The 15,361-nt window shown below is 38.5% G+C and overlaps 1 protein-coding gene across 1 annotated transcript; it reads left to right on the top strand.

Annotated features, from left to right (window-relative positions):
- Nucleotides 1–758: 758 nt before the first annotated feature.
- On the top strand, nt 759–14,635 carry TMEM40 (transmembrane protein 40). Its single transcript, XM_083356507.1, has 11 exons — nt 759–802; nt 4,064–4,124; nt 5,725–5,780; nt 6,756–6,848; nt 8,493–8,528; nt 9,730–9,762; nt 10,767–10,835; nt 12,553–12,624; nt 12,703–12,777; nt 12,959–13,021; nt 14,261–14,635. Exons 3-11 carry the CDS (start codon nt 5,732–5,734, stop codon nt 14,278–14,280), a joined length of 510 nt encoding a protein of 169 aa, XP_083212633.1. The 5' UTR covers nt 759–802; nt 4,064–4,124; nt 5,725–5,731; the 3' UTR covers nt 14,281–14,635.
- Nucleotides 14,636–15,361: the final 726 nt, after the last annotated feature.

Raw genomic sequence — 15,361 nt, 5'->3', positions numbered from 1 at the left:
TGACTTCACTAGAGTAGAATGCACTCTTATTTCATAGCACTAGATGTTCATGAGAATGTTGAGGAATAATGCCTGTTATGAAATATGAACTCCCAAGTATTGTTATACAAGAAGTTTAATGCTCTAATTTTGGAATGGTCATCTTCTATCTGCTCCCAAACACAGTATCTGTGCTCTCAAATAAATACATTTTTAAATATTCTATAGCAGAGGTGGGGAGCTGTGGCCTCTTTATGACTTGTGGACTTCTGGGAGTTGAAGTCCATAAGTCATAAAAGGGCCATAGCTCCCCACCCCTATTCTATAGTCATTTGGTCTTAAGGATACTTTTAAACAGATGACAAACATTTGTATCTGAAATTTTGGACATTAGAAGAGGCAGAAAGATTTAGGTTATCAATCAGAACATGTTTAAACATTTTTCAGAATTTCAGCTACTCGGTAACACTTTGAAGGGAGGTCATTATTCCCTTCTGTCACAATATTTAACATAAACAGGAACAAATTACATTACATGACTATAACACCACATTATTATGCAACAGTTAAATTTAAATAAAATTAACATGAGCTCATTAGCATACAGCTTTTGCAATTGGTAACAAAGCCTATGAGTAATAACTAAATCCGGTCAAATAGACTATAGCAGGAAGAGGAGTGTAACTAATCAGACCAGAAAGATTTGTTTAGGGGATGTTCCTTCTGGGAGTTTATTAGCCTTCTGTGTTAATATTTCCACCAAACTTTTATTTGGTTCTGGATATTTGAATGACACTCTGATGGAAGCCCAGGTTTTCTACTGGTAAGTGAATTCTTTTGATATCTGTCTAGCCCGACAGAAAACTTTTGGTTCTCATTATTAAATACTATGCTATCTACCTTTATCTTCAGTAAAGATGATCTGGTTAGTGTCTCCTTCTATTATATGATTCCTGTTAAATTAACAAAAGTTCCAAATTCATCTGCTTTGATCTCAGGAAAGGAAATTAAGGTATAATGGAAATATGTTGTGCTGATTTTTCAGTCTGCATAAGGGGCAACAGCATATCTGGCAAGTCTCCATGTTACATGTTTTATCAGAACCTAAAACTATTTAAAGTTAATTGTTTCGAATCAGTAGGACTTGTAGTTCTGGGAGGAAATAAATTAGGCTTTTTACAATCTCATTTTGACTACCCACACAAAGATAAATTTTCAAGCAATAATCAAAGGCAGTGCCCAGGTTTATGTGCCATATTTATTTGCTTTTGGTTTAGTACGTTGTGTGAACCCAGCCACCGTAACATATAAATCATGGCTAATGGTGTAGCATATTTACTGTGTATAAATCCAGCTAACTGAATATTATTCAGTGTACCATATTTAAGTAAAGAATGTCTTACTGTGACCCCTGATTAAGCAAACTGTTCTTTATTAAATTTCAAACACAGCCAATCAAACCAAAGTGGTATAAAGGTAAATGAACCGCAAATCTTTAGGGGGTTGTAACCATTTCAAAGCGAAAGTGAAGGCAGCATTTTAGAACTCCCCACATCAGACATCTGTTAGTTTGATCCCTATTCTGACACACCTCTCAGCATCTCCCATAAAACCTATGGTTTATCTCACTTCTATTTCATTATTATATATTTTCTGGTCAGCCAAACTGGGTTATAGCCAAAAATTAGAGTCAAATCAATTAAATTAAACTTGTTACTAGTAAGAGGCTGGCAGCAGCATTCACCTTTCTCAATTAGCTGCCAGGAAGTGAGTAGTCCAGGGTCCATCCCCAGTGGGATGGGCTCAGCAGGAAGTCACTTACTAACCATGAATTTCTAACCATGAATGTTTGTTTGCTTGCAGACATTTTGTTACCAGACTTGCTAATATCTTTGAAAGGTTCTGGGACCTTACATCTTCATTGCTAACTAATCTGGTAGCAAAATCTCTGGAAGCAAACCACCAAGTTTAGAGAGCACCAAGGACTTCACAGTTCAACTCTGAGCTATTTAGATGTAGTCTTCTATAGATACCTTTATAACCTGAAAGGAGTGTTTAGTTGCCATGGTTCTATGGCCTTCTGGAATGAAGAGGTCCTTGCCTTCTCTGTCATGGTGCTAGTCCTCTGGAATAAAATCTCTTCAGAGATCCATTTGTTCACATCATGATGATGTTCCAGAAGTCTTAGAAAACTTGGCTGTTCAACCCACATCTTAGGGTGCTTATGGATGCCTTATCAATTATGATTCTGCCATGGCGGTGTGTTTGTCCAGATGCATGGAAACGTCTTTTTATTGTCTTTTAGTTTTTTATGATTATCCCCCCGCCCCCAGTTGTCTGGAATAGGGAGGCCTCTGCTTCTCATAAATAAATACAGAACTGTTACCACACTAGGTTTGAAACAGTAACATAATTAGCATTAGTTTGAAACATAATTCATCACAGAATAAATGGAATTACAGTGCTTTTCATATAATATCAATCTTAGATGCATATTAAATCTGCATATGCTCTATGGATGATGAGTATGTGTTTCTTTCATTGTAAACACAATACCTTATCTGATTCTGCATGGAATGTCAGTCCTTTTTTGCAAGAAAATAATTGCTTTTTGTAAAACAACAGAATTTTATATTTACACACACACACACACACACACACACACACACACTGTACAAGGAACATAAAGAGAAACAACCCAAAATTTAGAAGGATTGTATATATTTCTTCTCTCAAGAGAACTGCAAAAATTAAAAATCTTTATTCAGTATTTTTATCTGGAAATGTATTTGATCAGTTGTAATGCATTATATAAAGTTTGTTAATATTTCATACAATTAATGACCCACTTTGAATAAAACTATCCTTAGTTTTTTAAAGCTTGTTGCGTTAATTTTTCAAAGTTTTCCCATATTTTTAAATATCATTGGTCAAAAACATACTGTATGAACCTGTTTCCTGCTGGTTTGCGATAACAAATTTAGTAGTTATCAACAAATTTAAGTCAATGTATTATGTTGCAGGAATGTCTTAGGAAAAGGGTCAATAAATCAACAACAGTATTTATTATCTGTTACCAATCCTGAGGTTAGATTAATCATTTTAAAAAGTTATCATTTTTAAAAGGTAGTCAGATTTATTATTTAAAAGATGATCAGATTTATCATTTTTGAAAGAGTTTTAAAATGTGGACAGATTGATTATTTTTAAAAAGTGATTCCTGATTTCCCATATGATAGTTGTGCTAGACCTCTGTTTAGATGCAAGGCAATATTTAGCCTCAGCCAGACATAATGAACAATACTATATGAAACAGAATGAATGTGTTGATCTGGGTATTCTGGCTTGCTCACAACACCCAGCACTATCTCTGTTCTTCCTCTAAAGCACATGAGATCAAATGCAAGGTCTGGATTCATGGGTTCAATCAAGACTAATTAAGTAAAATTCAGAAAAGCCCTAGAATAGATGATGTTGCTGATTTTAGAAATGAAACAAGATTGTAAACTGCCCAGGGCTGCCTTATCAGGGAGATGGAAAAAAAGAAAATCTCTTTTTCTTTCTTTCTTTCTTTCTTCTTTCTTTCTTTCTTTCTTTCTTTCTTTCTTTCTTTCTTTCTTTCTTTCTTTCTTTCTTTCTTTCTTTCTTTCTTTCTTTCTTCTTTTTCTTTTTCTTTTTCTTTCCTTCCTTCCTCCCACTTTTATTATTTTTTATAAATTATAGCAATATAAATGTGAAGAGAAACTGCCTTGTATGTTTAATTGTGTGCTTGTCCTCAGTTCTGAATTGTAACTGGTGAACAATGGCAGGGAACTTCAACCTTATCTGACTTTCCTGCAATTGGTCTGTTAAGGTCTGTCCTTCCAGCCCAATTCCACTATAGAAGACGTGAATTCCAGCACATCTGGGGAATGCCAAGGTCACAACAGCTGTTCCAACTTATTTCTGATTCTTTATGATAATTCCTCACACAGGAGTACTGGTAGAGAGAAATGGGCTATGAATGTTTCAATGTGCTGTGAATGTTTAAAAAGATAAAAATGGTCCCAGCTTGTTACAAATTTGCTTCTGGTTCCTTCCTTAGGAATTAACATCTTCCTGCACCCTGGAAAAGTGACTAAGGTCCAAAAATCCTCTGGTCAAAGGTGAGCATTGACACTATTAAATAAGACCTGGTTCTGAAATTTTGTTTTTCTTAATCAGAAATAATTGCCTTCAAAGATCAGAAAAGAAGTGAACAGATCCAGGCTAACTATAACTGATAACTGTATTTTAAAAGGCCACCATTTGTCTTGACAGGAAGTGAAAGTGTAATTATTGTTTTCCTTTCAATCTCAATCCACATTCATTTCCATGTGGCCTGGAACATGCTTTCGGACTGCTGTTCATGGTAGGAGTCAGGTGGCCTGGAACAACATCTCACACAACATCCATAACTTGGTTGTGACTTGCTGCACCCCACCCACCCCACCCCATATTTGCTTTATGATTGATACTCTGACACAGAAAGATACACACCCACTTCTTAAAGCTCCAACAAGGATTATTCACTAGCTCTCTATATGTCTTTCATACAGAGTTTAAGAGTTTAGAGTTTTAAAGAGCTTGCCTTTAAACAGCAAGGCCAACAGGTTATTCCCATAACATATGAGAATTTACACAATAGCATTGCTAGTTAATTTGCTTGTTTCAGCTGTTGCAGATTTTTTGCTTCATGCTCACAGTTTTTCACTTGAAAATACTGCCCCTCTATAATTAAATAGATTCATACACGACTTATTTTGCACAATGAATATTTCCTATCACGTAGAATGAAAATAGATCATTTGAAAAAAACATCTAATCCATTAGTTATGGACAATCTCATGAACGGGTTTCCTTCATCGGACTGTCCGAAGGATGTCTAAAAGCATTTTCAGTTCATACATGCTCAAACAAGTCTAATACATTTGCACTCAATATAAACTTTACTGATTTAATTGGATCTTGTTCCCAGATAAGTAGGAATGTAGTCTTCATTTGATAGCCTATTGACTTTCTACATACAAAAGCAATTATACAGGTAGTCCTCAACTTATGACTACAATTGAACCCCAAATTTTTGTTGCTAAGTGAAACATGTGTTAAGTGAATTCTGTTGTAAGTTGAGGACTACCTGTATAAGGAAAAAGAAGTGAGAATACTCTAAATCAGACATGTCAAACACAAGGCCCGGGGGCCTGATCCGGCCCGCCAAGTGGTTTCATGTGGCCCGCGAAGCCACCCTGGAAACAGTGAGGGAACGGCCCCCACTCCCTTGGCCCTGGCCCAGAGACCCTTCTTCTGCCAGAGACGCTCAAATCTGTCCCACTCCTGCCCAGGCCCCCATAGGCACCCTTGATGTGAACGATGTAGAGCTGGCCACGCCCACCCAGTAGGCCATACACACTCTAGCCACGCCCACCCACTAGGCCACGCCCACCCTGGCCATACCCACCCGGCCCCCTGAGGGGAACCGCAATGCTGATGCGGCCCTCAATGAAATTGAGTTTGACACCCCTGGTCTAAATTCTTAACATAAGAGCACATGTAACCCAAATCCCTAATCAGTGCTTCAGTGTAGTTTCATGTGGCACTAAAGAACACAACAGAATTCTTGTCCTTAAAAAATCAAATGCAAGACTATTGTGCTGTATTGCTGTTAAGGGGAATGAAAAAGAACTAAGGAGTTAAGCTGTTTTGTACAATCTCTTTCTGTTTTTATAGCCCAACAATGAATATTTCAGATTCTGCGGCTTCACCTGAAAAAGCAGAACAGCAAGGTAACGCAAACTGAGTTATTAGCAACTGGTTTGGGAACAAATAGAACTGTTTATGTTTTTGAATTAACCATCCGCCAGTGCAATTACACACATTCCTTAAATATTCACACAAAGATAGGCAGACCAGATAGTAGGCATACTTTATATACTGAGTGCCTGTTTTTGCTAAAATGAACACTTCCAAAAAGCAGACACCCATTTTGTTTTGGCATTTTCTTCCACAAGCATTTGGAGGGAAAGGCTATTTTAAACCAGTTTGAGTTAGGTTGCTATGATAATAGCTTTACACCCCAGTGGAATTCTAAATTTAGACATTCCTGAATTGGATGTAAATATTTGGATGTAAATCACTCTCTGGACAGATCAACATTTAAATAAATGAAACAGTCACATGAAAAATTACTTTTGTATTCTGGGATGCCAGCAGTATTACATACGGTATCTGCAGGTCCAATCTAAGTATAAGTGAGTTCAGTAATCTACAGTAAATGGCTGTGTTTCCTGTGGTTTTATTACACTGATGCTTATTTTTATAGACTCTAAAAATACAGAGTGGCTTTTGATTTTTGTAGTCAGCTTTGGGGGGGGGGGGGAAGAAAGTACAACATAAGGCCCAAAGCCTTGAGTCCAGTACCCAGAACCCTTGCAAAAATGTAATTTTAATGTAACAAAGGAAGAAAAAAGTAAAGTACATTCATATGAATTGCATTTCCTTACTAAAATTAAAAATGGACTTCTTCATCTGTGGTCTGAGGAAGGTTGTGCACCCACTGCTTAGGGATCTCCTAAGTTATTCAAGATGCAAAACCCTGAAAAAATAGCCAACCTCAGCAACAAACCAGAGGAATGTTATTAATATTTGGTCAAGCCTATTGCTAGCAGCTATTGCAGGTATCTAAAACTGCACATCTTCCATCTTGTTTCATGATAAGTAAATTCTTAACGGTATTTTTTTTCCTTTTCATCATTTCAAAGGCAGGAAACAAAAACGGAATAAAAAAGCAGAAATGGAAGAAGAAAGTGAAGATGCAAGTTCTTTGGGGGAGTTAACAGAGAGTCCACAACAAGGTAAAATACGGAATAACAGAGTTGAAAGGGACCTTGGAGATCTTCTAGCCCAACCCCTTGCTCAGGCAGGAGACCCTATACTATTCCGTACAAATAGCTGTCCTCTTAAAACCTCCAGTGATAAAATAATCTGGTCCTTATGTTTATATTACCAGGAGTGAGGCCTCAGAGACCTAGTGGGCATTCTTAGCTCACAGATTGTGGAGCAAATTTTGGGTGGGGTGGGGGGAGGTACAAGGGAATAGACTCATTCAAACTCATGCTCATCTCTCTTTCTGCTTTTGCCAGAGGGCAGAACCAGGGGAAAGAAAAGTGACATAAACTTCCTTCTTCGTGGTATCAAATCAATAAATGGCTCCCTGCAGATGGAGATGGAATTTTTCAGTAGTGTCATTTGGAGTCTAAGTTTAAGTCTAAATTAAAATCTAAGTCTGAGCCTCCTCCATCTCAACATCAAAGGGCGTGAGCAGTAAGATTGAAAAGACGGAAAAAGCAGCAGTGGATTCGCCCCATTTGAGCAATATATTGTGGGTTGCTGGTTTCCTGCTGTGACTAACCACAGAAAAAAGATTCTGTACCTTTTCAGGCAGTTGACTGTGTACAAAAGTGGGTGCCCGTCATTTCAGCACAGGGAAGGTGTGTGTGTGTGTGTGTGCATGCGTGTGCGTGCAGATACAGGAAGTCCTCCGCTTATGTCCCCAATTGAGCCCAGAATTTCTGTTGCGAAGCAAGGCAGTTGTTAAGTGAGTTGTGGTTCGTTTTATGATCTTTTTGCCACAGTTGTTAAATGAATCATTGGACTTGTTAAGTGAATCTGGCTTCCCTCATTGACTTTACTTGTTGGAAGCCAGCTGGGAAGGCTACAAATGGTGATCATATGACCCTGGGACTGTCATAAATACATGCCAGTTGCCAAGTGAAGTGCCTGAATTTTGATCATTTGACCACGGGAATACTGCAGCAGTCGTAAGTGTGAAAAACATCATAGGTCACTTATTTCAGTGCTGTTGTAACTTTGAACAGTCCCCAAACAAATGGCTGTAAGTGAAGGTCTACCTGTGTAACATGCATATTCACACAAACGTACATATACCATTACTGAAATTGGCAGAAAGGTCTAATACCCACATAAGCTCATCACTGTATGGGAACCATATCAAATATGCTTGCAAGCAGCCATTGAAAAAGAGGGCTAGAATTCCTATCTCTTTCTGCATGACCCAGGCCCCTAGTCCCTCTTTCCCGTCCCAGAATCTGGCCCTCGGTAGCTCTTCAGATGGATAAATCTTTTTTTTTTTTGCAAGTCCAGATGGCTGCTGCCCTCGTGAAATCATTTTCCTTTCTTTTCAAATCAGCCTCTTTTCTAGAAAGCAATTCCACAAATGGGCTGCAGTCCTCTGAAAACAGGCCAGATTTTTTCCTCCTCGTCATCACGTTTTGAAGATTCGTGAAAACTGAAGAGTAAAACAACGGTGAAGGATGACTGGAATAATACAGCTTCCTTCCTTCCTATGAAAATCTTTCTGTTACTTCTCAAATTCTCCTTGTTTGAAAAATTTCCATGTTTCAAACCCAGCATGACCTGGAGCAATTTTGAACAAACATGTATTAATTTGTCAATTTTGTATATTTTTGTCATTTTAGATCTGTCCACTGAAATTATTCCATACTCTGAAACAGGTATGAGGCTCACATCAAAAAAACTGCTTTTTGTTATAGAATCTGAGGGCTTCTACGTAAACCCAAAGAATTGGTGGTGTAGTGGTTAAGGCATCAGGCCATGAGCTCTAGTCCTGCCTTGGGCATGGAGATCTTGAGCCAGTCACTTTCTCTCAGCCCTAAGAAAGAGGCAATGACAAACCACTTCTGAAAAACTCTGCCAAGAAAACTGTAGTGCAGTTCTTAGGGTATTGTGAGGTTAGCTGTTTGGTTGCAGACATTTCATTATCAGACTAGATAACATCATCAGTGTTAATGAAGGCGGGGTTTGCTGTCTGTTTATATACAGTAGATTGCCCTGCCACTGATGGTTGGTGTGTGATTTTCTCCTTGGCAGTTCCCTGATTAGTTTTTGTTTTCTGCTTTATTATTGGTCTGGTGTTAATCCGCTAGTGGCAACTGCAACAAAGGTTTTATTTTGTTTTTTGCATCTTTTAAAATATAATATAATTGTTTGAGTCAATGAATTAGAATCACAACAGGGTGATAAAAACAAGAAAAGTGATATAAAAGTGAAAGGTGATATAAGTGATAATTTCACGACTATCAAATCTTTGTGGTTGAAAAAAAAACTTTCTACTGTATATAATCCACACATTCTTGGCACACACCACACACACACACATTCTAAACAAATACGGCTTGTGGGTTCTAAAGAGTTTGTTTTTTAAGAAAAAGCCTAGATTATTGAACTAGACATACATTTGAAACTAAAGGTTATGAGCTTAAGAAAGTTTGTGTTTCAGAGCTAAAGAAAATGTATGACAATCCACCACAAGAATTCTGGCTAGCCTAAGGTTTTTTGTTTGATGTTATAATAATAATTAGAATTATTTCATTGCAGTGAATATTAAATAATATGTTTTATTTAAGAAAACAATAAATAGAACACCACTGAATATCACAAGTCCAATATGGTCTCTAACAATAATAGGCATCCTTGTTGATCTGTTGCAGACCATAGTAATTTCTCCAGATCTTTCTTTATTACTTATTTATACAAAAAAAAATTCATATGGCCTTACTTCAAACAGCTCAAGGCAGCTGAGAGAACTACCATTTTGTGCTGCTCAGCTCTATTGTAACAAACATGATATGCATAAATGAGTCCTTTTTTGAACAATGAAATGCCTTTTTAAAATGCAAACTTGTTATTTATCAGAAAATACAAGGACAGAAGGAACACCTGCAGTTGGTAAATATAACTGTTTAAAATTCTATGTTTTCTTCTGCATGATATGTACGTTTCATTTGTATCATATGTTAGTTGTTTGTCTAAGACTGTGGTGGCGAACCTATGGCGTGGGTCCCACAGGTGGCACGCAGAGACCTCTCTGTGGGCACACATGCCGTCACCCCAGTCCTAGGCCTTCAGCTGGGTTTTATAAAACCTTTTCACTTTAGGCGTCCACTGCCATGTACCAAAAAAAAGGTTCAATTAATTAATTTTAACTTCTCGTGGGAAAAAAAAGTTCTTGCAAAGTTGGAATTGATTGATTGAATTTTTTAGTCCCACCCAGTCTGCAGGTACCATCGCAGCCATGCCCACCCAATGGGCCACACCCACCCAATGGGCCACGCCCACCCAATTAGCCACAACCCCCCTACGGGCCACACCCACCCGGCACCCGATGATATATAAGTGGGTTTTGGGTTGCAGTTTGGGCACTCGGTCTCTAAAAGGTTCGCCATCACTGGTCTAAGATATGACAACCTAAGCCCCCTTGGCTGGTGGTTTCTCATCAGAAGGGACGTCACTTTTGAAAAAACAAAAATATTGTATGTATCTCAAATACTGGCTCTTTTGAAGGAACCGTTGACGGGACAAATTCTCTGATTTACCTTCTCTGTGCAGGGATAGGAAATCTAGAAGTTTGTTCCTAATGCTGTTCATCCAGTCAGTCAGGGGAGCGCTATGCATCCTTCTGATGTATAGGAAGTGAAAGAGTCTGTAGAGTAATTGATAGATGCCACCAGAAAGGTTCAGTTGCTGCCTTCACTTCACTGGCATCTGAAATTCCTAGCAATAGTTCTTCTCCTTGTATTAGAAAGTTCAGGGAACTGAGCCTACTTGATAAAGGCAGCGTCTTTAATACAATGCTTGAGGGTAAACAGATTTTTGTCAGCTTCAGTCCCTTAACTGAGGGTTTTTTGGGGGTGCCAAATCATACATTTTAATTCAAATTTCATTTCCCACAGTATGTGAAGATAATATTTGTTACTCAGTCCAACACCCAAGATGGTGGATTCCAAGGATTCGGAAAGATGGTAAGAATATAACTGATCACAAACTTAAATCACAAATTATTGTCTCTGAGAGGCACGGCATAAGCCCTGATGTTTATATTTCTATCCTAGACTGGCATAACTAAATAAAAAAATAACATTCATATCTTGTATTTTCCCTATACACAACATTAACAAAGATAAGGTGCAAATCATATCCATGCAAAGATGCTTTTTCTCTAAATAACCATAGTTAGTTTTTTTTTAACTTTCAGCAGTTTTATTTGTTTTATTAATAAAATTTTATACAGCTTCCCATCTCACTAAAAACAACTCTGGGCAGCATACAGCAATGAAATAAAAAGAACAATGTTAAAAATCACAAATGTAAAAATCCATATCAATAAATATCACAGAAAAGTAAGATACAAATCCTAGGCAACCAAAGGAATAAAAATGATAATGAATAATGATGATAATGATAATGATAATGATGATGATGATAACAATAATAATAACAATAGTAATAATGATGATGATGATGATGATGTTGGAAGGGACATTGGAGGTCTTCTAGTACAATCTCCTGCTCAGGCAGAAAACCCTATACCATTTCAGACAAATGGCTGTCCAGTCTCTTCTTAAAAACCTCCAGTGTTGGAGCATTCACCACTTCTGGAGGCAGGTTGTTCCACTGGTTAGTTGTTCTAACTGTCAGGAAGTTTCTCCTTAGTTCTAGGTTGCTTCTCTCCTTGACTAGTTTTCATCCGTTGCTTCTTGTCCTGCCTTCAGGTGCTTTGGAGAATAGCTTGACTCCCTCTTCTTTGTGGCAGCCCCTGAGATATTGGAACACTGCTATCATGTCACCCCTCACCCTTCTCTTCATTAAACTACACATACCCAATTCCAGCAATCGTTCTTTATATGTTTTGGCCTCTAGTCCCCTAATCATCTTTGTTCCTCTTCTCTGTACTCTTTCTAGAGTCTCAAAATCTTTTTTACATCATGGTGAACATAAACAGGTCTTCAGGACTGTTCAGAATAGCAAAAGGGATTGAGCCAGTGGTGGGATTCAACCGGTTCGCACCACTTTGGCAGAACCTGTAGCTAATTTTTTGTTGCCCAGGCCCAGAATGGAGTTCTGGAAGCAGCATCTACACAGAGGACCGGTTTCACATATTTGAATCCACCACTGGTTGGGGCCAATCTAATTGGGAGGGGGGAACAGAGAGAAAGGATGTTCCATAAGACAGACACTACAGCAGAGAAGACACATTCCCTGGAACCCACAACTCGCCCGCTTTGCCAGATTTAATGGAGCAGGCCAATATAACCAGGCAGTCCCTCAAACTGATCAGCAAGTATCATTATTTTACTATGTTTACAGCTCAGGTTACCTACCCGTGTGTAAACAGAATATACTCCCTTCTCCCATAATGTGTAATCTTGTGAACTTCATTCAAGTTCTCCTCTGCTTAATATACATGGGGAAGTATTTTCCTTATTGACTCTGGGTGAAGTTAGTTAACCTACTTTACTGCTGTTTAAGTTATAAAAATATTCATGTTATGCATATATATGTAGGTGTGTGTATGAGTGTGTGTGTATATGTATGTATGTGTATGCATATGTACACACACGCAAACGCACATACTGTACGTTCGCCTACAATTTCCAATATTAGACCTTTATTTTCATGGAAATATATGAAATTACAGCCATTAAATTAGAGCCTTGAATATTTTCTTTTTTTTTTCAGATGAATTCTTCCATTTTATCATTCTTTGTTTTGCTGTTGGAACGTTGTTAGTCTGCTATTATAAATATAACAGTAAGTGAATATTACAGTCTATTGATTTCACATGGAGAAAGAGAGGGCAAAATATAATCTCATTGTTTCTTTCTGTAGACTGGACAGTTTCCACTGGAATTGGCTTGATGACTTTCGCAGCCCTAGAAACAACAGGAATATATTTTGGGCTTTGTGAGTGTTTCATCCGTATTGATTTATGCAGTAGTAAATCAAGCTGCCTTATATTCATAATTTAAGATATCACTATGACAGAAACAGCAATTCTTCAATATCTCAAACTGTGAAGGTCTGATATGTTAATTACCTACTTGGTTGCTTTTCTGACAGCAGTTTCTTGTTTCTTTTCTACTAGTGCACCACATTCGAAGTATCCTGGAATCTTTCTTCCCTCTTATTCAAAGAATCAGAATGCCTGGTAATTCTATTCTTTTATTGTTTCTTTTTGAAACCCTGTGCAACTTTCAAGGTCATACTGAGAAAAAGGTTTTCCACTGACAGGGATTCCCATTTTGTATGAACCAAATATGACTTGGTTGGATTGGATATACCTCATTTGTAAAGAAGGCCACTCTTTATAAACTGGTTTATAAATCATGCTTTATGCTTAGCTGCTTGTGCAGCTAAGATTAACATAGATTAATAGGGTTGGAAGGGATCTTGGAAGTCTTCTAGTCCAGGGGTCCCTAACCCCAGGTCCACAGACCAGGACCGGTCCACAGACTGTTGGAAACCAAGTTCCATAAGCAGTGGATGAGCAGTGAAGCTTTATTTGCACATGCATGGGATTAGGTTGTATGCACGAAACCATCCCCTCCCCCTTGCCCGCCGCCACTGGCTCTGCTGCCACCGGTCTGTGGAGACAGAAAGGATGGGGACCTCTGTTCCTAGTACACCCCTCTGCTCAAACCCTATATATCATTCCAGACAAATGGTTGTCCAGTCTCTTCTTGAAAGCCTTTAGTGATGGAGTACTCACAACTTCTGAAGACCAGCCATTCTACTGATTCATTGTTCTCCCTGTCAAGAAATTTCTCCTTAGTTCTAAATTGGCTCTCTCTTTAATGACCTTCCACCCATTAGTTCTTGCCCTGCCCTCTATGCTTTGGAAAATAGATCAACCCCTTATCACCTGTGACAACCTCTCAAGAACTGGGAGACTATTATCATGTCCCTCATAATCCTCTTTGATATGCTAGACATACCTAACTTCCTCAATTTTTGTCATAGGATTTAGCTTCCAGACCCTTTACTAGCTTTGATGCTCTTCTCTGCACTCTTTTCAAGGCCTCAGGTCTTTTTATATCATTGTGACCAGAACTGGATCCAACAAGGTTTATTCCATAATCTCTGGCTAAACAAATCTCAGTTGAGAGCAGAGGTGTCAAACTGCCGGCCCGCGGGCCAGACACGTCATCTGGAAGCCACACCCACCCCATTGCTGGCAATGGCAAAATAGTCCTGATATGTCTCACGACGTCACGTGACGTCGCGAGTTTGACATGTCTGGTTTAGAGCATCACAAACCCCATCTAAGTGAAATGATTATTAAATGTATATTTAAATGTTCATCTTGGCTGCATTTCTGCAAAGATATATTAATAAGTAATTAAAAACTAATCTTTGTGATATCTTTTTCTTTGTTTTTGTTACATAGGGTTCAAAAAGCTTAACTAAGCCAGAAGTCTCAAAAGCACTGAAATTATCCTGTTTGGTTTCATGAGTGCAGGAACAAATGTAACAATGTGAAAACAATATAAATGTCTGGGCTAAAGAATTGAGGTCCTAGGAGTGGAGCTGGTAAGGTGGGATGAAGAGCTTGGGCCATCCAAACACAGCACAGATGCCATCAACAGCTCCACAACAGCCCGAAGGGATATGGCTTTCAAGCTGTCCTTTACAAGGAAAAGGCTGGAGAAATCAACTCAGGATTTAAACCTTGGCACATACATATGATATAGCTAGACTTTCAGGCTCTTTAGAAGCTGTTTTTGTTATTATTAGAGATGCTGGTACTGCAATAAAGTTACTAATCTATCCAAGGCTTCTCTTGAATTTTGTGACTGTGTTACCAGAGAGGGATTTATTGTGGTGTAGCTCTGTCAGAATTCCAATGTCTATTCTCTTCCCTTGATGAGGCTTGGAACAATGCAATACTGCCAGAGAGTGGTAACAGATAAGTGGCATTTATCTAATAACAATGACAACTCTTTATTAGCATTACCCTTAGTATGGGTCAGGGGTCTGCAACCTTGATAACTTTAAGACTTGTGGACTTCAGCTCCCAGAATTCCTCAGACAGCTGGCTGAGTAATTCTGGGAGCCGAAGTCCACGAGTCTTAAAGTTGTCAAGGTTGCAGGCCCCTGGTATAGGTAGTCTTTTCTTAAGAACTCCCATTTAGCAACCATTCAGATTATGTCAGTGTTGAAAAAAATATCAGATGAAAGTAACAGGAAGTCAGAAGTTGTGAACATGTGAGGACCTATCTGGTTTTCATTTGATGACAATAACCCAGGATTGTTAAGTGAATAGTGCAGCTGTTAAGCAAATCTGGCTTTCCCCCATTGATTTTGCTTGTCGGAAACCAGCTGGGAAGATCGCAAGGGGCAATCAGATGACCACAGGATGCTGCAACTGTCAGTTGCCAAGCGCCTGACATTTGATTGTGGGACTCAGAGGATGCTGCCGTAGTTGAAAATGTGAGGAGTGGCCAGTGGTGGGATTCAAATACCCGAACAAATGGTTGTATTACTGTAT

This window comes from Vipera ursinii (assembly GCF_947247035.1).
Source record: "Vipera ursinii genome assembly, chromosome: 2".
Taxonomy (NCBI): domain Eukaryota; kingdom Metazoa; phylum Chordata; class Lepidosauria; order Squamata; family Viperidae; genus Vipera; species Vipera ursinii.
This window is presented reverse-complemented; position numbering and strand designations above follow the sequence as displayed.

Bases quoted from the DNA above. Each gene is read 5' to 3' on its own strand.
- TMEM40 (XM_083356507.1), top strand. From the start codon at position 5,732: ATGAATATTTCAGATTCTGCGGCTTCACCTGAAAAAGCAGAACAGCAA. The intron at 8,529-9,729 runs GTATGAGGCTCA...GTTATTTATCAG, and splicing joins TATTCCATACTCTGAAACAG to AAAATACAAGGACAGAAGGA. The intron at 10,836-12,552 runs GTAAGAATATAA...TTTTTTTTTCAG, and splicing joins TCCAAGGATTCGGAAAGATG to ATGAATTCTTCCATTTTATC.